The following is a 24,442-nucleotide window of genomic DNA, read 5'->3' as shown; positions in this document are numbered from 1 at the left end:
CTTATTAGTATGAATTCTGAAGGATCATGTGACACTGAAGACTGGAGTAAAAAACATTAACGAAAATAAATTACATTTGGAAATATAATAAAATATTAAAAAAGCTTTTTATTATTATTATTTGTAATATTTCACAAAATTACTTAGTTTTTATTGTATTTCTAAGGATATAAATGTAGCCTTGCAGACTTTCAACAACTTCAATAAATATTACCATGTATATTAAACACATTTTATAAAAGTGAAAACTGTATTGTATAAAAAAAATATATATTTTTATACAGCAGTGAATACCTTTTTATTTAAAATAGATTATATTTTCATTATTTTGAGAATTGTGTAAATTGAAGCTTTGCCAACGATCAGTTCCAAGAAGCTTAATATGTACAGTATGTTTCCTCTGATGTGGTCTTGTGGTCATTTATATGAAGTCCTCTGAGGTATTAATTCAAAACTATCGCATTTCTAATCTAGCAGTTACTGTATTACCAATATCATTTAATTATGAAGTCGGGACAGTATAAAAATGTGCAAAATGTAAAGTGAGAAAAGGACACAAAAGACCTTAACAATAGGTTTAGTCATAGTAATTTAATTTCCTTAGGAGTGAAACAACTCTTGAACTAATGAAGCCAACAGTGTACTTTGAAAAGTAGGTCTTAAAACTGTATGCACTATACAGGCAGCAAAGTCCAAGTCATATTAGAGCACATACAGTGAATGCACTGGTAAAGCATGTGTTTCATATGAACAAGAAGTCTTTATAGTTGAAATATCTTTCTTAAATGTCAGTTTTTATATCATCAAGAAAACAAGATTGTTTCTTGCTATTTTAAAACATCTCTCAATCGGTGTAGTTTCTTGTTGCATATAAAGGAACACGGGTTAAAAAATGGTTAAAAAGAAATTTGATGTTGTAAAAGACTTGTACTACCCCACAGGACCAAAGCAACAGAAGCCACAAAACAGAACGTAGAGTGTATGGTGCAACACCGTTAAAATACCTTAAACCAGCAGACTCAGTGATAACATCCCACGTGCTTTGATTGGAATATTAAAATGATATAAAAATACTCATCAGTAGTATGTGCACTGAGAGCATGCACATCATGCATGTGCATATAAGAGGATATCTGGAGCTGCCGTTGATGATTAAAGTACAATTATCCAAACAATAAAAGATATGAAACTTGAATAATAAATAAATATGTACATTAAAGAACCATATACATAACATAAAGCTCCTTTTATGAGTGCTGAAAAGCGTTTTAAAAGACTTTGGAAATCATAAGACAACAAACTTCAATCAATTTTGAGGAAAGCTTATAAAACTACAGAATGAAAACTCTTGAGAGAGAGCAAACTTATTAGTTATCCATGCCATTGCACTCATACACTAATAAGTCCCTATTAACATAGTTATCAGAGGTTGCAAGTCACAAAATAGATCATCCAAAAATTTGAACTTGCTAAAAATGTACTCAGCCTCAGCCACGTTTCATTTCTTGTGGATCGAAAAGCTGCATGTTTGTAATAAATTCAACAATATGATGTTTTTAACTTCAAATGGTTGCTTCCAGCTAAAATATGCATCTTCTATCCATAGTACTGCTTTCGATAATAAAAAAAAACCTATGAAAAATATGCACAGATCAAGCAGCTTTTAAGCAAAATCAATAACATTATTATAGATGGACTCGTTTTTTAGTTGGGAGTGATGGTTTAAAGTTAAAATGGCTTGATGGCTTTCTTTAAATCACACCGCTTTTCACTTCTAAGGAATTCATTGATGGACTGGAGTCATGAGGATTGCTTGTGGATTACTGTGATGCTTTTATCAGCTGTTTGGACTCTCATTGTGACAGCACCCATTCACTGGAGAGGATCCATTAGTGAGCAGGTGATATGCTACATTTCATCAAATCGATTAAAAAACAAACAAACTCATCTACATCTTGGATTGCCTGTCGGCAAGTAAACTTTATGCAAATTTTCATTTTTGGATGAATGATTCAAGTTTTGGGATCTTACCGCACAACTTGCACTGCAGCTTTGGAGATACAGTAATGCATATAATCCAAGTTTCCACAGAGGTGCAAATTTGATAAGTATGCATGTTTCTACTTCGACTTCCCTCAGACATAACCAACTTCACCCTCCACGATTTGTATCTCAATGAAAAAATAAACATCCTGGTAACAAGAAAAACCATAGCCAGACTGACGCAAGACACCAGAGCAGGCCTCAAGTCAAAATCTGTGGAAACAACAACAACTAGAGAGCCAAGCTGTGGAGGTTTTCGACACAGTGAATGTAATGACAATGCCATAAGAACCTGTAAATCCTTTCATAGGTCAGGATCCTCGGAATTATGGGTTCGCTACCAGTCTGTTCTCACTTACTAGAGAGAAAAAAAAATGTCTCAATGGTTTTTGTACACAAAAATGGTTTTGAAGGCTGCAGTGACATATGGCTTTAGCAAGTACACAAGCAGCTTCCTGTGGCTGGCAGAGAAAAATCAAAATATTTATTTCCCTAAACGAATGCCACAACGAGTTAAAAACAGACCCCAAACCTCACGTCAAAACGAAACTGAGGTGACAAATGCAGTAGAGGAAACTGGGGAGGTTTTTTTTTCTAAAAGCATCAGTGTTTGGTCATTCAGAGCTTCATGTATTAAAATAAAGATGATATACCTAAGTTTAAAAAAAGATATATTTATTAAGTGGTTCACTGCTTCCTTTTGGAGAGCAGATGATGAGCAGTGCACATTTGGTTCAGACAGGAAGTATGTCACTCTTCGTTCTCCTCATATGTGGTCTCGTCAAAGGGCCGGTCCAGCGAGGGAAGAACTTTGTGCCGCGAATACTTCAGCTGCAGCAGATCGCCTACTTCACTGATCACATCCAGCGCCTGAAAACAATCAACATGCTCCATTACTTTCATGGTTACACATGTAAGTCATAACATGCTAATGCTGAGAAGCAGCTGCCACTTACCATGCAGTACTTTAAAAAGTTTGATATAATACAGTCATGGCAATGCTAGTTGAATTATTTATACTGCAACTGATTCCATGCAGACTTCTGGTTCAAGTTTCCATAAAATGCACAAAATGTCAGTTATTAAGGTAACTTGTTAATTTTTCAAAGAAGTGTTAGACTATATGCACTTGGGCGGATCAATATATTCTATGTACACGATACATTCACAATTAATTGATCAACAGTGTCAAAAGCTGCAATTAGATTTGGTAAGTTCAATGAACTGATATAAAACTTTGATTCAATGAATCATTTGAATCATCACTCAAAATGTTGACATCTGTCATATACTGCAATGTTTCAGCCAAAAAAATGAGAACAATACAGCTATTTTCGTGCCATTATAAATAAAACAATTGGGTATTGATACTTAAAAGTCATTTAAATATTCTTCTGTGTGTTCATTTGTTAAAAAACTTTTTTTTCTACTTTTACTTATTACTACGTTTTACTATTTGCATTGAACATTTTATATCAACTTGTCAAAAATGTCTGTTTGGTTTAAATGATTCTAAATAAAAGTAAAATACATACACTAAAATGAATTAAAATCAAATAATACAAGACAAATACATAAATCCAAATATATACCAAAAAAAAAAAAAAATTCACCAAAAGGCATTATGAAAAAAATTTCCAGCCCCCAAAATGTAAGAAAATATATCAGAAGGACACTAGAAAAAAAAAAGAAATTAGAACAAAAAATTATGAAAATAATAATAACCAAGATATATAATAAATTATCATCTAAAGGTAATAAAAATATATTGTGATATATATTTCCATTAAACTGTCCAGCCCTAAACCCTTTAAACTTTAGTTATGCACTTTGAACAATCTTAGCCATTCAGCAATGGCAGAAATGCAAGAAAATATGTCAGAAGGACACTGAAAAATGTGTTGACGTGATAACTGGTCACATCAAAGTGCACAGTGTTTTCTTAAGCACGGGGAGGGGGGCTGAAGGCCGGTGTGCTTTTCATCATAGTTAAATCAAAGTGTCCTTGGGGAGGCAGATTAAGATGCTCTTTGATCTGCTGCCAGTGCAGACCCCTGTAGCAAGAGCTGCTTATGTAAACCCTCAGTCGGGACCTGCATTAATTTATAGCACAGGACAGTTTGAGGAGGAGCCTGGAATTCTGGAATTTCTTTAGACAGTTATTATTTTCAAACATAAAGGTTGTATCAAGTTTGAGATACTATATTTCAGAAATCTGATGGACAGGGGTTTTGAACTTTGAAGTACAGAGACGACACACATTCCTGGTCTAATTCCTGTTGAGAGACATCCTTCTTGAAATGTTAAGCACATATCAACTTATCTCACTCTATGGAGCTCTGTATGTCGACTTTAACATCAGGTTTTTTTCCATTAAGTCAACATATTCCATTGTTAACACTAAAATGTATGGAATAAGAAAAAAGGCCTAGTAAAAAGGGTACAGTGCTGCTTTAAAGTGATCTAAATGACTGTAGTTACCCTGTCCAGCATTTCCTTGGTGTGGGCCGCAGAGATACAGAAGCGGGCTCTGGACTCTATGATCGGCGTGGCTGGGAAGCCCACCACCACTACTCCAATATTTCTCTTCAACATCTCCCGACCAAACGCCCTGGAAACACAGACACAGCCTCATCAATTTTCAAGAAATTCTTTCCAAACTAAGCTTTCCCTTATGCGCTTGTTTTTGTTCTATTATGAGGCACTATTAAGAAACTATTATGAGAGTAATCCATTTGGATTTATTTGGAAATTTATACACTTGAAACCTTGTTAAACAACATTTTTCTTCAAGAATATTACTTCACTTACAAATGGAAATTCAGTCATTATTTATTCACCCTCATGTCATTTTAAAATAAAAATTTAAATCGTTTTTGGTTATTGAATTAGGTGTGTAATAAAATTAAATATAAATATTAGATAAAAAAAAACTCAACTTTAAAAATACAGCAAAAATGTTTTAATGTTGTCCTGGTATCTAACTGAAACCAAGTTTTTGAAACTAAAACTGAAATAAAAATTAATTAGAGCTATGAGAATTTAAAAAATACAATAAAATGACAAAAGCACAGTACACAAAGGAAGAATGTTGAAGAGGATGAATAAAGTACTAGCAAAATAGTGAAGACTTGTGCACTATATTCTTTGTTTTTGGAAGTTTGAGGAACAGACATTAGTTCAACTCATTGACAAGTCAAATCATACATCTCAGTTGATTTTCAGAGCTGCACACTGCATTGCATGAATTCATTGCTTAAACTTTGGCTTGTTCATCACACAAAGCTATCATGAGGGTTTGAAACATTTATATTGAGGCTGTACACACTTATTACAAACATTTATTATGATTTTATGAGCTTTTTAGAGCTTGACAGATGTCACTACGTAATATGTAATGCCATTCTAGGAAAACACTGAGTCAGAAATGAGTCACTGAGTCATTTTGTGTTTCACTGAACAAAGTACAAAAAACATGTATTTCTTTATTTTTCCAAGGGATTTTTGTATGAGGGATTTTTGTGTGAACTAATTCTTTAATTTGGATATTCATATTCATATGTATTAGTATATTGATAGATTGAAAAAAGAGAGAAAAAAAGACTAACCCGATTTTGGCGGGCATGTAGAGCATCATGGGTACCACAGGTGAGTCATTGTTGCCATAGATGATGAATCCCATCTCCTGCAGTCTCCTACGGAAATAGACTGTGTTTTCAGCCAACCGCTGGATACGTGAACGGCCTGAAACCAACAAACACACAAAAACCATTAAGCTGAGAAAAAAAAAGAAAAAAGAAGTGATTCTGTCATCTGGCACTGAGCATCTTTTTCCACAGCCTTTCATGCGATCAGACAATTAAAATTCACCAAGCCACAAAACTCATTACTTCAGATACTAGGAAAGTCGACCACCTGAGCTATAAACTTTATACTTAAGCTTGCACGATCGCTAGATCTGAAACTGTTCAAGAAGAAATATGTAATGCATGCTGATTTTTTTGTTTTTTTGAACTGTGTGTTTATTGAACCTTTTTTTTTAACAAAACACTGTTACATAACTTTTACTTACAATTTTAATACATTTAAAAAGTAAACGAATAAATAAATAAACACTAAGAAAAACTAACTAACAAAAAAACACTAAATAAAAAATAAACACAAAAGTCCCTGACAGCGATTCAGTAAATACGCCACATACCTGCATGGTTCAAACATTAGTATATTACATATACTTCCTTCAAGCAAAAATGTTTCAATAAGTGCCCACTTCTGTTGAAAAAAAGTCAGATTTTAACTGCAAGTCTGTGGTCATTTTCTCAAATATATATATATATATATATATATATATATATATATATATATATATATATATATATATATATTAATGGGTATTGCACGTGATAAGGCTATTATCTTCTAAACTTATTTTCTATGGTGGCCCAAATGCTGTATTTTAAGTATTATTCTTGGTCTTTTGTTTTGCCAAATAAACTTTTAAATAATTTTGTCTAGTTTGTTAATTGCTGAGACCGGAACCCAAACCATTAGGGACTGAAATAGGAACAGAAGTCTCGATAATATAGTCATTTTCACTGTTTCTATCCTACTGAACATGGAGAGAGGTAGTACTTCCCGTCCTGCCAAGTCTTTTTTTCATCATCTCAAAAAGAGAGGTTGTTTTTAATTTCTTGTAAGTTTAAAGCATTTCTTATATTATTTATGCCTTATCATCCATTGCTAAATCCAGTCTGATCCAGTTTAACCAATTTTTTTTTATAAATATGTTTTTTTGAATTCTGTTTGCTAGTATTGATGTTAAAATGTTATATCATGACAAAGCAAACTTATTGGTCTATAGCCTGCTGATTTTTATACAACATTTTATCTTTCCCCCCTGATATCTTCAAGGCACCTGCCCTTCGTCCACACAAAAAAAAAACGTATCAAATGTTTGCATCCAAAGTGCTTTTTTATCACAGTTCAGATCCAAGCTTGACGTCTAATGGCAGAAAGATTTGAATCAGCTGGAAAAACAAAACCCTGGTTCTCCAGGTCACAGAAGTTTGCAACAATCCACTGTGTGAGTGGTGTGGAAGAAGAATACAGTACTGAGAATTATACTGCAAACAACCTCCCAGCATGGTTTCCAATAATCCTGACAAAAACAGGAAAATTAGGGACGTGATTTTTCAACGGCTCCCTCTGGAAGCAGGACGCATGTTCCCTCGGGGAGGATTGCTTAGCGATCCACGTCAATGGAGCTTTTAAAACACTTAGTCCACCGCAGTGATCTGAGAGCCACGCTAGAGGTCTTACATTTCTGAAAGCCTCGGTTCTGCTTCGTTAAACATTCCAAGCATGCTAAAAGTTTGAACAGAGGAATTTCCTGCTCTGTGACAACGTTTCACCTTGGTGTCATCCAGACACCAAAAATCTAGCAATTTTCATGCTTGCCGTGCATGCAGGGTGACACAACTACAAGGTCCCAAAGAGACGCTGCGCTGTTATGACTTAACATTTTGTCTGGCTTTTAGTGGTTTTGAAAAACAAGGGTAATAAAGAAGGGATCTCAAGATTGAACAATTCGGCCTAGTCTATATAACGGAGCTATTGAGGTTCCAACTGATGAGCCCTTGCTAAAAGAGATTTGATTGGCTGTGAAACTGGACTCCTTCCTCAATCCCCCAATGTAAATTGGCCACTGACAGATAATGCAGGTTCCTCAAGTCATGACCGGGTGAGCCCAGCTGTTCTTTGGTAAGGAAATTAAACCTGGCCAATGTGTAACGTTAAACACAATGGAAGCCCAGTTACGTGATCAGTGATTTCCATTGGTTCCTTGCCCAAATAATGTAGTGCTACAAACTATGGCAGTGGTTCTCAAAAAGTTCAGATCAATCTTTTAAAACCACCTGGCTCATCATCTTCATCATTTATTCACTCTTGTGTTATTTTAAACCTGAATGACATACTGTCTTATGTGGAACACCAAATAAGACATTTTCAACTGTTTTTGTCCATACAATGCAAGTCATTCAGATCAAAAAAATCCATTGGACAACAACAACTTTCATCGTATGGGAAAGAAAACACTGAGATACAAAAACATTTTATTTTGTGTTCCACGGAAGATTAATGTCATTATTATTGTATATTGGCTCATATCAATCAATGGATAAATCATGCAGCTGTGAAACTGAGAAATCAGTCAAACACTGCAATTGTACACATTGCAATTAAAGTTAAACAATAATGTTCAAGAAATACAGTACCATTCAAAATGTTGGGGTCAGTAAGATTTTTTAAAAACTATTTTAACACTGGAAGAAAAAAATCAGTAGACATTTCTGACATGTCACAAAATATTTTATGTAATTTCTTTTTAAATTACGGTAAATCAAAGAATCCTGTAAAAAATCTAAAAGTTTCCAAAACAAATTCTATATTGATAATAGTAAGAAATCTTTCTTGAACATCAAATCTGCATATAAGAATGATTTCAGAAGGACCAAATGACACTGAAGACTGGCTCAATGGCTGCTGAAAACGAAGCTTTGCCATCACAGCAATACATTTATATGTATTTATAAATTTGGTCAATGTTAAACTTTTTAGAGAGATCTTAAACCTCTCAGTCTAGTGTAATTTTAATTAAAATTAAAGTTTAAAAAAGCAACTGAATCACTCAGGAAGACTTAAATCATGGCTATTATGTTTAACAGCCCTTAAAACAGAGGAATCTGCAGAGATTCTAAAGAAAACCTAAAGAGAATCGAACAGCTACAGTACGTGAACAGCTCAGGTGAACAACTTTTCATATGAAAATGAGCATCTGAAAGCAATAGCCATTAACGGAAGTGCAAGCTCCCCAACATTGGGCCATTGAGATGGCAAACAAGGGCCATAGGGCTTTGGGGGGAGGTCGAGCGCACAGAGGTGGAGCTCAAATCTCCAAAGTAAATCTTTCTAGGGTACCTTTTCAACAGCTAGTTCCATAACGCACACCCCTGCTAACTTCTTCCAGACCCAAAGCTGGAGGATCTGGAGCAAGAGAAGCAGCGAAAGGGACAAAAAGAACTTCCAGATGTGGGGACTGTTTCCCTTTTTTGTAACGCCAGTTCCTCCTCACTTCCTTTTCATCTGAAGGGAGGAGATAAGTAAAAGCACCAGGAGTTGAGGGTGGCTGACGTCCCAAATGCCTTCTCGCCCCTTACGAGGACCTCTCTGGAGAAGGGCAACAGGAAGCAAAGCAGCTCCTTCCAGGCTCAAATCTGTGGCCTCAATCATTCATGGGCTGCAGTGGTGCTCACTAGCTAGCAGCTGTCCTGATGCTGAAGTCCAAGTGAGCGGAAAGTGAACGCGGGATTTTACACCCATTTACAAGTTGATTCATTTCAGTCATCCACATTCACTCCTCTGATCAGAAGCATCACTTTTCCTGTGAATTCAAGAGCCGTTTCACATTTACACTGCCATTCAAAAGTTTGGGGTCAGTAAGATTTTTTTTTTTTTTAAGAAATGTAAACTTTTATTTAGCAAGGATGCATTAAAATAATTAAAGACGGCAGTAAAGACATTCATAATGTTACAGGATATTTATATTTCAAATAAATGCTGTTCTTTCAACTTTCTATTCATTAAAGAATTCAGAAAAAAATAATAAGCAGCACAACTGTTTTTAACATTGATAACAATAAGAAACGTTCCTTGAACACCAAATCAGCATATTAGAATCTTTTCTGAAGGATCATGTGACACTGAACATTCAGCTAAAGTTAAAGTTAAGATTTTTAAAATAAAATAAAAAATAGCATGTTACAATAATACTGATTTTACCGTATTTTTGATCAAATAAATGCAGCCTTGGTGAGATTAAGACACTTTATTCATCATCATTAAAAAAAAAATTTATTAATAAAGATCTTACAATAAAATATTTAACCGGCCGTATATCCTATTTAAAAACATAATCACTTGCTTTACATGCAGGATTTCAATTACATGTAATTTATTTAAAAGCACATTTAAAGTCCAACAACAAATAGTTAACATTATTGTACTACTTTTCTTCATTGCGCTGAGTTTGACACATATACATGTATATCCCTCACTGAAAAAAATAAGATACTCACATGAGTAAGTGTGAGTTATGTGCAGGGGGACAAAAAACTCTCAAGCGCATTAAACACAAGCACCCAGCAGAACAACTGTCATGAAACTGTTTATGAGCACTGTTTTCTTTTGCAACTTGGGTAACCACTATGATTTACAAAGCAAAATCTTTCAAATTCACACATTTTTTTGTGCATTTTCCCCTGAGAATGAGCAAGGCCAGGAATATGTCTTATCTGCATTTTTGTGTTGGGACGCCAGGAGTTTTGGATGGTTTGAAAGCCAGATCTGATTGAAAGAAAACTTTATTTCCCTTCAGGCCAAGGACAAGTCGGACTGTGAAATCACTAGACTGTGAAAGCATCGGCATCCGTATTCAGAAACAATAAATGAATTGGAAAATTTAGGGCAAACCTCAGATCTGGGAGAAAAAAATGTAAATAAAAATAAAACCTTTAATTGTTTTTAATTGGCTTGTTTTCCAGTAAAAATGTCTAAAAATCCTTAAAATAATATTATATTTTATGCACTGTTGCTTCAAGTAATTTTAAGAGTTGTTTTAATAGACTGCATTTTTAATATAATTTTTTTCGTATTTGGCACTGACCGAGTTTTTAGCTTGTTTTAAATTGTTTATACTTAAAGTGAAAAAGTTGCTTTTCACCTAAACTGATCTGGTTTCAAAGATTATTCAATATTGGAAAATATGGAATAACAAGAAAATATTTTTGCATTGCGCATGGACATCAAATGCAAACGAATCACAGATGAAATAAACACTATTTAATTAAATGAACTCTACATAATAATCATCCTGATGATGAAATCAGCTACCCAAGTACAGCGAATCGCCAAGTATGACATCCAAAAGAAAACTGTAGGTTTCAAATTGCCTTCAAGATCTACTGAAATATTGCATAAACTGGAGAAGTGGGATTGAAATCTTTGTTTTGACACAATAGGAACGAAATGACACATTTTGAAAGAATATAAATTGTAACTCTGGCAGTAAATGAGTGCTGGAGGAAATTTGTTCACACTGAAGTAACGTGTCAGATTAATACATTGCTGCAGGCTTCAGATCAAACATGTGGGATCAAGTGTAAAAGGACTGGGATGCAAAAAGCGAGAATGAAAGGACCAAAGAAAGCAGGGAGGAATAGATTTCAGTTCCCATGAGGATACGCAGGATGTCTCCCAGTTGACCTTTGCTTGATTAGTTTTCTTTGTACATCAACCCCCCAACAAACCCACACAAACATGCTGATTGTTCGGGTCCACCTTTGTTCTCACTCTTAGATGCTCCAATATCGGTTAATCTACAATAAATGTCATCGGTTCATCAGTAACCCATTATTACTGCATGCACCTAAAATCCAAATGCATTCACACAGCAATTCTCTGTAATTCTAGATAAATAATTAATTTATTAAAGAGAGGGGTATGCATATGAAGAATGTAATAACAATGACAGTTTTTTGGTACAAAACAATAAGCAATCCCCCCTAAATATCTAAAATTAGGCAAATGCAATAATGTAAAATAACATTATAGACCTGGTTCATTCATATATATATAAATACAACCAGTGGAGATCACAATTTGAGAACAATCTATAAAAAAAAAACAGATTTTTCTGAAACATTGTTAATCTTCATCGTTAAAATTTGAAGGAATATAAGCAGTAGGTACACCACTGTGCTACTAACACGCTTGCCAAAATTTCAAAGGCAATTTAACAAAAACCTTTATTTTGTGGAAAACACATTGGTCAAAATTAGAGAACAGAAACCACTGTAGCAGGAAAGAAGATTAGAACTAAAATTTCGGAGGGTTACAGCTGTCAGAAATTTGTAGGAAGTGGAGAGGCCCTTGCTTTGAATGACTTCAGCTCATCTGCGGCCGCAGGACATCATTCGTTTCCAAGACTGCACTGGTGTGATCTAGGTCCACTCTTCTTCCACTTTCTTCTATAATTCGGTAACTGTAGTGAGTTTATAAGCCATAACTTCGTCACTAAGGATTTTCAATCAGGTTTAGATCAGGACTCTGGCCCGGCCATTTCATTATTTCAATGTTCTTAGCCTCAAGGAACTGCTTTACACATTTCGTAGTGTGACAGAGGGCATTGTCGTGCATGCTCACAGGGAAGGAACCACATGTTGCCGAAGGAGGTTCTGATAAACATTGGCATTCACCCTGCCACATAGCTCAATAAGAGGCCCAACTCCTGCTGCACAAAACATCCCCCAAAGCATGACCCTTCCTCCTCCACCTTTCACTGACTTCTTTATGCACTTGGGCTTTAACTAAACTTGCTCTCATCACTAAAGTGATTAAACATCTCTTAAACGTGACAGATCCTTACCCTGTTCAGCGCTGAACTGGCGAGCAATTCCAGCTGCATTGTTGAACCGATTCCCCACTGAGTGTCTTCTCATGCATTTGTCTTACGTGGAAGCCCAGCCTTGAATGAATTAGTGTCATTGTAAACCTGCAATATTCGAGAAATCACTGATTTGGAATGACCAACTTCTCTTGCAATTGCTGAAAGCATCATCTCTTTGCCCTTCATCCGGACCGTCTCCTGTCGCAGGGTTTCAGTCACCTTAGAGCGGCCCACCATCTTGCAATCTCAGTAAGAATTGGAGGAATGCTGCCAGTTAAATAGGTTTTATCATACAATTAAGGAAGTTAGCACCAAGTGCCAGATTAACACCAAAAACATGGAGAAATCTACAAGTGTTCTCTAACTATGATCAGATTTCTTTCAAATGTCTCTTTTAAGTTTGTTACACTGTGCTTCAGAATACAATTAATTTATGAAATATGCTTTAAATTTAATAAAAAAAATGACCCTCTACTCCTGTTAGGATAACTTCAAATAGTACTAAGCAGTAACCTTGAATTTTAGGAAATTATAGGTTGTTCTCTAATTTTGATCTCCACCAATGTGGGATGCTGGTGAAAGTCATTAGCAAGTCCATTAACAGGTGAAGGAGAAGAGAAAAGTCACTGGGAGACAGCAGGATTTTCTCAGGAGACATCTTTAAAGATGATGGAAACAATAAGTCTTTGTAAGGAGATGAAAATAGCCTTTAGCCAAGCAAAGTAATACTCATATCAGTCATATTGAGCACCTGGACCCGACAGACTGGTAGAGCCTGTTTGTTGTAGCTGCCAGCGTTGATTGAGTGGCAGGGGGGAAAACAGGCAGTTTGGTGGGTCTAACCAAAGGGCCAGATCACACTAGTTACGTAGGTAATTGTTAACACATTTCTGAGGTTTAAAACTTAAGCTAAATATTTTACCTGGACGGAGTCAGTGTACAGCTGTTGAACTAATCAGTCTCATTTCATGAGCGCTGGGAAATTGTATGAAGAAAAATCTCAATCCCCCCCATCTCACTTCAAAGTGATCTTTGAGAAACACTTATTTCAATTTCTGGGCCAAGTTGATCCAGAGTACACAGAGCAAACAAACATAAAAATTGTATTTGCGCAGTGAAATAAAACACCCAATAAAGCAAAGACAAGAACAACAGAGCTAACAAAGTAAAGGGACGCTTTTCAGTGAATGATGTGCAGATGAGAACAGGAAATACATGTAGAGGAAGACATGACTGGTTACTGTACGACTGATTGCCATAAAAAAAAAAAAACATACACATTAGTGATGTTTTCTAAGCCTGACACCTTCATCTCGTGAAAACAGATCGGAGGACTCTTGGCCTGTACTGACTTCGTGACACAACATTCTTCTTTGAAATGTTTGGCATCTTGACCTGTATCTATGCCACATTAATTATTTGCCGTGAAGGGCTGTGAAGTTCTAACCAGCACTTTGGTAAAAAAAAGAAAAAGACAACAAAATCTGGCAAGTAAATAAATGTATAAATGTAATGTAAAGAAGCTTCAAAATGCTGAAGACCATGCATGGTACATCCTTGCAAGCCGATTATCTATTTTTGGGTTAATCCTGCCACCTTGTGGTGCACTGAACAACACACAGTTGACATTTATTTGCCTGAAAATGGTCTTTTTTGACTCACTCTCATGCCATTCCAAACCTGTATGCCTGAATAATTAATGTCTTCCTCACACAAAGCTATTGTATGGCTTTATGAGACTTGAACACAAGCATTATGGAAAACTTTTATGGTGCTTTTCAGCGCTTAAAAGCTTCAGTCCACATTCATTAGGAAAAAACAGCCAGTATATTATTCAGCGTTTCTTCTTTTGTGTTACATAGATGAAATAACATAATATGGTTATGGAACAGTATGAGGGCAAGTATATGATAAGAATATTTTTGGGTACCTCAGATGAAATTGAAGCCCAGAAAAATCAAGTTGGTAAAATAAAGTAAAACTAACCTATTGTCGTTCCATCCTTCCCCATAATGCACTTCATACAAGTGATGATTTGCTCCACGACAGGAAGTGACATAGAGGTGGCGTAAATTGCACTGTGAGAATGAGTTCGCAGGTAGTCTATCAAATCCTGAAGCATAAAAAACAAGACATTTTATAATGACTAAGAATCTTGTAGGCTTTGTATATCAGTTTTACTAATGACTATAAGGAAATTATACACTAGTACATATTTTTTAAGTAAAAAAAAAAAAAGAAAAGTACTTTACTCAGCAAGGATACATTAAATTGATCAAAATGACAGTAAATTTCAGTAAATAATGGCTTCTGAAAACTCAGCTTTGCTATCAGGAATAAATTCGAATTATTTCTAATTAATTTAACAATATGTTAAATTAAAATAGAAAACAGTTATTTTAAATTGTAATAAAATTCAAAAATAATAATAACATTATAATAATATTTAACAATAATATTACCATTTTTACTGCATTGTTTTATTTATTTTTAATAAATACAGCCTTATTCATTTTTTATAAAAAAATTTTCAAGAAAGTATATAAGGACTTCTGCTATTGGTAAAAAAGTATTGCAATTACAAATTGGCACTTCATACCTTCCTCCCTGCTATGTATCCACCAGCTGCACCGAAGCTCTTTGTGAAGGTGCCCATCAAGACGTCTACATCTTTGGAGTCCAGTCCAAAATACTCCACCACCCCTCGACCGCAGGGTCCTAATGCCCCGATACTGTGAGCCTCGTCCAGGTAAAGGTAGGCCTTGTACTTCTTTTTCAGGGCTATAAGTTCTGGCAGCCGTATGATGGAGCCCTCCATACTGAGTAAAGAACAGGTTTGAGTACATTCAACTTTGGCAATTCATTTGCTAGTTAAACTGTCAAAAGTGCAGTGTACATGCAATAACATGTTTCACACCTGAAAAAGCCATTGCAATACAGATGCACATTTGCAATAATAAGAGGAATCCAAGAAAGTGAGAGAGATCAATCACCTGTAGATGCCCTCCACAAGAATGAGGATTTTCTTCCAGGTTAGATGTGTTCTAGGCTGGCCATGAACGATAGCGTCTCTGAGCAGCTTCTCCAGGCTCTGCATATCTGCATTTAAGCAAATAAAATGTTTAACCCATGTTTAACCCAGAGTAAAATAACTACTTTTGACCCAAAGACTTCTTTTAATTTGTATAAGGCTTGTCTTTATAAAAATTAAATGGCATGATATCGGTGACGTAAGCTACTGATAAAGTGGCCATATGAAAATGATGTGGTATTCTGGGCTGGGGTGATAGTGTAGTAAAATGTTGCCCGTGTCCTTGGTCATAATTTAGGGAACCACAGATTCCACAATTCATTACAAAGTGTCAGTGCAAGAACTGCTTCAAACACTTCAGGAATAAGTAATCAGAGTGCTGCTAAAGTCTCCCCAAGCCTCTATAATCTGACTTTAAAGGGTTTCAAGGACCATTACCTATTCACAGTTTAAAAGCTCATTTATTAATCTCTGACAGTCATCTGTCCAAATTGCCAATTTAAATGATTCATTTAGAATAACACAGCTGAAATGTGAAGGAGAGCTGACCTTTCCAGTGATAAAATTTGTATTCATAGTGTTTGACTGGACATTAACCAAAATGGCATTCAGGAACAAGCCTTAAAAACAACCCAGAGACTACAAAAAAGTAAACTTCAAGACCTCAGCTTCAAGATTTTAACATTGGCTCAAGGTCTGTCAAGCTTCCGCTCGAGCAGTTGCAGCGTCACTGGTCATGCTTTGTGTGCACTGGAGCCGCACCAATGTTTTATTCTTTACCTTGTGCTGTTAACAGCTGTGAACACGGACTGAGGGCATAGAGATATTGTGATGATAAGATAAGAGAAGGGCCTGTCATTGCAAACTCACTATTGTGTTTAAAAACCCAGATGGTGGAGCCGGACAGCCTTGCTCCAAGTACCAGAGAGGCATGGTTCAACTCGTCACTTAGAATCAAACATCCCTACAAACAAGAAAAACTGTGTCAGGTCACTGTAAGAAAATGCATTTATTTGATCAAAAATTCTTAATTTTAAAATCAAATATTATAATTGTTTTAATATGTAATTTAATGTAATTTATTCCTGTGATGGCAAATCTGGATTTTCAGCATCTTTTCTGCAGTCTTCAGTGTCACATGATCTTTCAGAAATCATTCTAATATGTTGACTTGGTGCTCAAGTAACATTTCTTATTATTATCACAGTTGAAAACAGTAGTGTTTTTCCTTAACAAAAAGAACAGGATTTGATTGATATTGAAATAGAAAATGTAATGCAACCTTTCTGAATTAAAGTACTTTCTTAGTGACTCACCTATGTGAATGGTAGTGCATGTTAAAAATGTCACCGGCACAAAGGTGGGCCCACAGGCATTACATCATTTATTGCCTTTTTACCCTATCAAATGTTTAAGTAATCACCCTAAGTTAGATATCATTTGAAAGAATAAAACCTCGAAATTCCTCCTGTGAAAACCATTTTGAAATTTGACAATGCATTACCATGGAAATGGTACTTTAAAATCTTTTTGTGGTCTCCTCCCCCTAAGTGGGCAGTTTAAGTGTCATATTACAAAATGCATTACGTTATTTTACAATCAAAACTTTTTTACATACATATCATAGGTTAGGACTTAATTAGCTTTTGAAATGATGAGCTTTTTCGCTGCTTCTTTTGTCTCTGTTGTTTCGATGCTTGGCAATAATATGCATCCTTCAAAGTCAGTTTCGACTGTGTAAATCTGGAATGTCATGCGTTATTGCTAAATCACTAGACTTTCTCTTGGCCTGCAACAGGAAGTAAGTTTGGGAAATCTCTGTGGTGCACTTGCTGCTAAACGCATGTTTCCTGTGGTGATTTTGTGCCTTATCAAGTACATTCCATTGTGTTAGCCACACAAACTGTTTGAGTTGGAACCGGTGGTCTATCAATACCATTACATTAATCTCCTCCCTCTGCACTGGTGATAAAATATGGCATATCCACCCAGTGTACTTAAACCAACAAAGGAAAACATTCACACAACAGGAACTTAAGTATCATTTAAACAAGCACTGACAGGTCAAGGCGGGATCCGCCTGTGCTGACACTCCTATGAATTCTAGGAGTTGCCTGGGTGGATCATCACAGCAAGAGATAGGGATAGAGGAGCTGGCAAAGCAGGAGAGACATAGTGAGGAATCTAAATAGTCTAGCACTTAAAACCTTGCCAGCTAACGCAGGAATGTTCATGGAGTTAGTTGCAAACCCCATGCCGAAAGCCATAGCCGACTCCACTCCCAGGAATGATGCCACCAGTTTCTCCAACTCTTCATGCCTGTCGAGGTTGCCTAAGCAAATCACACAAATAAATCAGCTAACACAAGCAAACACTCACTTATTGTAAACAGTAACTAGAGAACCATCACCTGTGTATATTGCGAAAACAAAGTTCCAACATAAGTCCATATAATAACTAGATTAAAAGACGGCATCAATCAATCGGCATCATTTTTTTTTCTAAATGCACATTATTGATCATTTGGTGAACAATTCACAAATCTTTACAAATCCTAATCAAAATGTCATAACTCAACCAACCAGTAAAAAACAACAGACGTATGGCAAACTTCTCCATTCATTTAGTCCACTTAAACCCTGCCCCTTTCTTATAAATCACCAGGAAGCCCGCATTCAACTCTGCCTCCATCTAATCAACAACCAAAAGACAGAACCAAGTCTCCAGCCCTTAGTTTTTCTTATTTTCCGATAATCCGTTATACTTGATTGTAGGTCGCAATACAAGAGAAAAGAACAGTTTCATTGCAAAAAGTTTTACATTAACCAGAGCAAAATATGCCACCAATGTTGGAGACAGCCTGATAGCTTTCCCAGTATTTTTTATAATATTGTTTTTCTGTAATTAATCATGGTTAAACACGTTAATATATTTATATTGTCATAATTTCACAATGGACCTCCAAATTAATGTAGAAACAACATAAAGATGCTATAATGTAAATATGTGTTTAATGGCAACTTTTTACTAAAAGCCTATTATTAATAAAGGCCAGTATCATTGATACTGCTACTGATGTCTCTATTAAATGCATTTTTTCTCTAAATTTTAGCTATTAATTAAAGCCAGTCAACATTACAGTATAACTGAAAGCTATTATTTTTACGATTTTATAGGCTCTGAAATATATAAAAACTTTTAATTGAAATGAACTTAAAACAATCTTCACATACTATCATTTGTATAGTCATCTAACCCTAACTTCTAAAAAATGCATCTCTAGATCTTGCATTACTTTTTTCATTTCACTACTCTGCATGTCACATTTTCAAACAAAAATACTTTCTCTGGGACTTTTCCTCTAATTTCCCAGTGTGTTCTGGGTGGATTTTAGGTGGTTGCTTACCGGTCAATGTCAAAAAAATTAAAATAACACATTTCCATAGAATTCTCCACAATCTGAGCTAACAATAATGTCAATAGCACAAATGCTAAATAAAATGAGTTGCATGCCTATGTTTAATGCTTAAATGTGCCATATGTCCCAATATTTCCCAAAAAAGCAACAGTAACCAATAAGCGCTCACCCATTTCCTGTCTGGTGCTGGCCATGCCCACCCCAAATTTCACTGTCACCTCTCCAGCAGCTGTGGCACAGGCACCTGTGTTCTCTGCAAAGCCCAGATAATTATACGAGCCAAGGTTTATCACATCCTTCACCACTCGCCCAATGTACCTGAAAGAGCACAATACATTTACTTAAAATTTCTTTTGAGCCAAAACTAACCCTTGACTGGATTTTAAGTCTAATGCAACCTCAGTCACCTCATGTTACACATCAAGTTATAATAATCAAGTCCTTTCAATAGCATCCTTACTTTTGAAAGCTTATTGCACATTGGCTTGAAAGTGACCTTGATATTATAATCATTAGATTAATGCAGCTCTCACTGGGAGGTAAAACAGACAAAGACGTGGTGTTGTTTTCCTGTTCAGGTCCAAGATGGCCTACTTACTCAAAGGTCCAATTGTAATCATTGGAACTGCGCTCAATGAGGTCAAACGTGGCCCCAGGAGCACTGCAAATGGGTCTGTTCCAGCTGTCCCGAATCCTAATGTATAAATTCCTTGTGTAGAAATCCTCAAAATCTTGATAAAGTGGAACAAAGTCCTGAAAAAAAAAATAGAAAGAAAAAAACAAGGACAGATTCACATACTTGATGTTTTTTGTTCATTGCCTGAAAACAGCTCCTTACATTTGGGTGAGTAAGTTGTGTTGGATCCAATATTTTAGGAAGAACAACACCCATAAAAGGTGCATAGCAAAACAAAGTGCAACCTTTCAGTGCCCTAAAGTACTTTACAATAACGGTAAACTGCACAATATCCTTCCTCTGACAAAATAACCTCTTCCTCTCAAACTTTCCATAATGCTTCACACAGCTTCATTATTTGAAGGAGTCACAGAAAAACCATGGAAATTACACCATCTTTTCAGGCATATGAGTTTTAATCATTTAAAAAGAGCTTAAAGGGTTTCTAATTTTTGTAATTTAATCTTTAAAAACGTTCCTTATAACATGAAACTACAAGGAAAGTTTACAATAAACCATTTTTTTATATATAATAAAAAGTTTCCATCGTTACATTTACATTTTGTACCATTCAAAGGTTTAGGGTCAGTATGATTCTGCATCTATTTAATACACAAAAACACACAAAAGTAATATGGTAAAATATTATTCACATTTTTCTATTTGAATAGATTTAAAAATTTCTTTCTTTCCTGCTGAATAAAAATATGAATGTCTTTCCAATAAAAAAAAAAAAACAAATTCTTTGAACGGTAGTGTATATATTTGTTTTTTCCCGCCATACACACGTGACAATGTTTACCTTCTGCTCCTCCCTTTCTCTGGCTATGTGGCATTTTTCTATTTTCCACTCCCTCATGAAATCCCGCAGATATCCAAAGATGGTGAGGATGCCGTAGCCCATATACGTGAGCACGGCGACCAGCATGGGAGTTTCCTCAAAGGACTCGATGAATGGCCTGCTGTAAAGCTCTCCATTGCATGCAGCATGGTAAACCTGTAAAGCAAAACCAAGTTAAACACTGTAGTCATGGTACCATCACATTGTGGTTACTGATTACAAGATATGTAAAACGCCTGTGCAAAGGAAAAAATTGCAGAAACAACAGATTTCTTGTGGTTATTTTTACAGTTTAGCACAGAAACCATGACAAGCTTTTGAAAGCTTTATTCACAGATACTTTGCAAAAGTAAGATGAACTTAAATACAGTCAAAATTTGGCCTCTCATTGTCAAAAACTCTGTTACTCATGGTGACCAAAGAATCACGCACAAGTTTTGTACCAAACAGACAAAGTAGTTCATTCAAAACCCTGTGATTTGAAGGCACATGTGACTAGTCATGCTCCGCTAACAAATACCATGGAGTCTAGCAACACTGACATCCACGTGAGCTGCCACCAGCTCCAGGACAGCAGCACAACTTTGCATTCAGTTGCAAGGCTGAAAGCGCCTTCCAGGAAAAGTCTTTTGAAAAATACACGATAACACACTTGCAAAACTTAGATGATATACCATTGAAAGCTGTTGCTGAACATTACAATGGAGAGTCGATCAGAAGTCGAAAGAGCTGATATGACTTTACAAGACAGTTTAGTTGCATAAACAAAGGAACTGTGACATTAACAAAGCATGGAATATCTTGGACTAGATGAAGCGGACCGATCTCCCACTCAAAACACTTATGTACAGGAGGCACATGACAGAAATTCCTAGAGGTTTAACTTGAATCATGAGTTGCTCACAATCACCCGCACAAGACAATGGTATGAGATCAAGTTCTCGACTTGCCTTCCTCAGTGCATTTAGCGATTTAGCTATTAGATCCACTGAAAGATTTATCATCTACAAGCTTAAAGGAAATAAAATATAGATGTTAATATTAATAATATTTATATGAATATTTTAATAGATTTAAAATCCATTATTTAATACAGAGACCAGTCAAATACAAAAGTAAAATTTTATTACCTATAAAGGTAAAAAAACATTTGATCAATCTATAGATCTATTTTCTATAACTTTAAATAAAATATACTAATATACATTTCTATTTATTCATATAATTTTTGGTAATACAAATGAAAATATTCACATAAACTACATACAGATTATAAATATAAATGATAATGTTTATTACTAAAACTACTGCAGTGTTTTATACAGGAAAATAAATATAAAGTTAGATCTTGACTTGCATGAATGCATAAGCAGCATGAGGTTGCACATTAACTTTCTGGTTCAACACAGTTTATCCAGACGAGTTTTCACTTATGGCAATTTCTCATTAGCCACATCATCATATTTATGATGCTGCTATGGCCAGGGCTTGTAAAACAATATTATCAGGAGAAAGTATACATCTCACCTGGCTGTCAAACTTTACTTTTCCACATGTGACCATGGCATAAACCGTGAAACTGAATGTCATGCACTAACTGAGCACAATCCTGGCACACACAGTCTTGAAAACAGCTGCTGTGTGTTCCCATGCATCATCATTTTCATCGTACAACTAATTGCACAAGCAGATATCAGCCATGCATGACTCAAAGATCTCAATGCATTATGTGGACTCACCTCCTCCTGCTTTTGACACTGATGATGGTGATGATGGTTCTTCACCATGCCATTTCTTCCTGCTTTCACACCATTCACTGCATGACAATCCTCATTTTTATTCCCCGCGCTCTCAGTCATACTTATTTAAGACTAAACACATGCAGGCAAATGAATGAAGACAGAGAAATGAAAAAGAGTCGGTGATCAGGGCGACGCGCGTCACCGTTACCCCGAAACACACAAGAGAGAAACCTGAAATTCCAGACTCCGCATACCGGAAATCGACGCCCCGTTATTCGCGCCCACCAATCAGAACGCAGATATTAGTTATTGGGCGTGGTTTGTGTAGCAAAGGCGTGCCCCGCTGTGCGCTTCTGCCGCTAGTAAAAATAAACTCTGGTAACCTCTGTCTGTTTCACCTGTCTGGCCCTGCATAACTCGAATATTTGTCTGATGCTCGCAGTTGCAAATGCTATAAGATCAATTTTAAAATGTGAACAAACTTAGATAATATATTTGTGCATATTTTCAAATATACTACAAATATCATGCATGAGCTCAATTCGGATGAAAAACATGTATTTTAAGGCCTAATAGCTATTAAATTAGCCGATAGCTGTTATACTGATTTGAATTTTTTAAACGTCATTAAAACATTTATTTAAATGTAGTATTATTTAATATTTTATGTAAATTACTAAAAACTACAATTATTATAATATAAAGAAGTGTATTATTATTTAGGGGGCTGGGTCTAGTTGTCAATCAAGTAAATATTTCTCAGGGTTGGTTCATTTTACACTCGTTAAAATCTAGATAGATAGATAGATAGATAGATAGATAGATAGATAGATAGATAGATAGATAGATAGATAGATAGATAGATAGATAGATTAGCTTTTAAGTATGTTTTAGTAATTCTGTTTGGTTTTGTCATTTTTATAGTTTAAAATTCTTTATTTTTTTACAGCTATTTATTATTTTAAAAATATGTTAATCTTAGTTATTTTTATTTTTTATTTCAAGTAGCTTTTTTATGGTTTTAGTTAGTTTTATTTAACAATAAAAACTGTCTGGGATACAAAAAAAAAAAAAGAAAGAAAAAGAAAGTTATATGGGGTAAATATTCACAAAAAAATTTAACCTGCCATTATTAAAGTTGTTTTTGTTGTTGTTGTTTATTAATAGCAAAATGAAAAAAAAAAAATCATATTGTCATTTTTAACCAATAAATATTACAAAATGATATTGATTGATTAATTTTCAAACATAGCACAACATATAAAACCACTATTAGAGAAAACTGTTAGTGGACTTTTACATCTTTAACCATCCACTAGTGCAACATAGAAACAAATAAAAAAAAATACAACAAAATAATAATATTATTTTATACTAATAATTTTACTTTCGCTTTCATTGCATTTACATTTATTACAATAAGCAGATGGTTTTATCCAAAGCATATTGAGAAAATACTTGACTCCACTAGGGTGGAGTAAATCCTGTGGGCCAGTTGGTGTCTCTCTTACAACACCGGTCTTGCAGTTCGTCTAGGAACTGTGAGGATTTTTCCCCAATCAGCGCATTGCTCATCTCAGACTACACCCTTTGCCTTCTGCAGAGAGAAAAGCTTGTGAACGCCCTCTCCCAACCACACTTAAGACCGAAACCATTCTTTTATAACCGACCCAAGAAGGCCCTTCCCTCTGTTTTCCACACAATTACATCAGTGTTGCTTTGAACCTGTTTGAGAACAATCTGGAAATAAATAAACATATAAATGAATGAATAAAAACACAATCTCTTGCTGCACAAGCAAGATAAGGTTGTATTGTTTCAAATCATTAAAAATAGCTGCCATATTCTGTTCAAAACAAGACTTTAAAAGACATTAGCCCCCTGCATGAGTGTGATACCTGGGCTATATTATGAAGAGTGAAATATCATGGAAAATATGAGTGCCCAAGTTCAGTAAAGCCTCAGGGATAGTCTAACTGGATCATGCACTGGAGTCATTACTCTGCGATAAAACATCTGTGAGGTTCAGTGAACAACAGGCTGTAATCACCATTGACATTGAGTAGGACGCCGTGCCTCAAATATTCACATTACTGGTTGACAGATTCTTTTTCTCAAATTATTACTTCTGGTACCCCCAAACCTGAATTAGATACTTGATAACAGGCACTTTAGTACAAAGTATAT

At 35.4% G+C, this 24,442-nt stretch overlaps 1 protein-coding gene across 1 annotated transcript; it reads right to left on the bottom strand.

Annotated features, from left to right (window-relative positions):
• Positions 1-576: 576 nt before the first annotated feature.
• Positions 577-22,500, bottom strand: LOC132111433 (serine palmitoyltransferase 2-like). Its single transcript, XM_059518725.1, has 12 exons — positions 22,253-22,500; positions 20,475-20,669; positions 19,595-19,749; positions 19,166-19,314; positions 17,786-17,910; positions 16,449-16,542; positions 15,541-15,646; positions 15,147-15,366; positions 14,534-14,660; positions 5,652-5,787; positions 4,525-4,654; positions 577-2,913 (listed from the first exon to the last, which is right to left on the bottom strand). The coding sequence occupies exons 1-12, from the start codon at positions 22,370-22,372 to the stop codon at positions 2,794-2,796; spliced, it is 1,677 nt and encodes a 558-aa protein (XP_059374708.1). The 5' UTR covers positions 22,373-22,500; the 3' UTR covers positions 577-2,793.
• Between the last annotated feature and the right edge of the window lie 1,942 nt (positions 22,501-24,442).

This window comes from Carassius carassius, chromosome 31 (assembly GCF_963082965.1).
Source record: "Carassius carassius chromosome 31, fCarCar2.1, whole genome shotgun sequence".
Taxonomy (NCBI): domain Eukaryota; kingdom Metazoa; phylum Chordata; class Actinopteri; order Cypriniformes; family Cyprinidae; genus Carassius; species Carassius carassius.
Note: the sequence above shows the minus strand (reverse complement) of the source record. Positions and strands in the feature narration are given on the sequence as shown.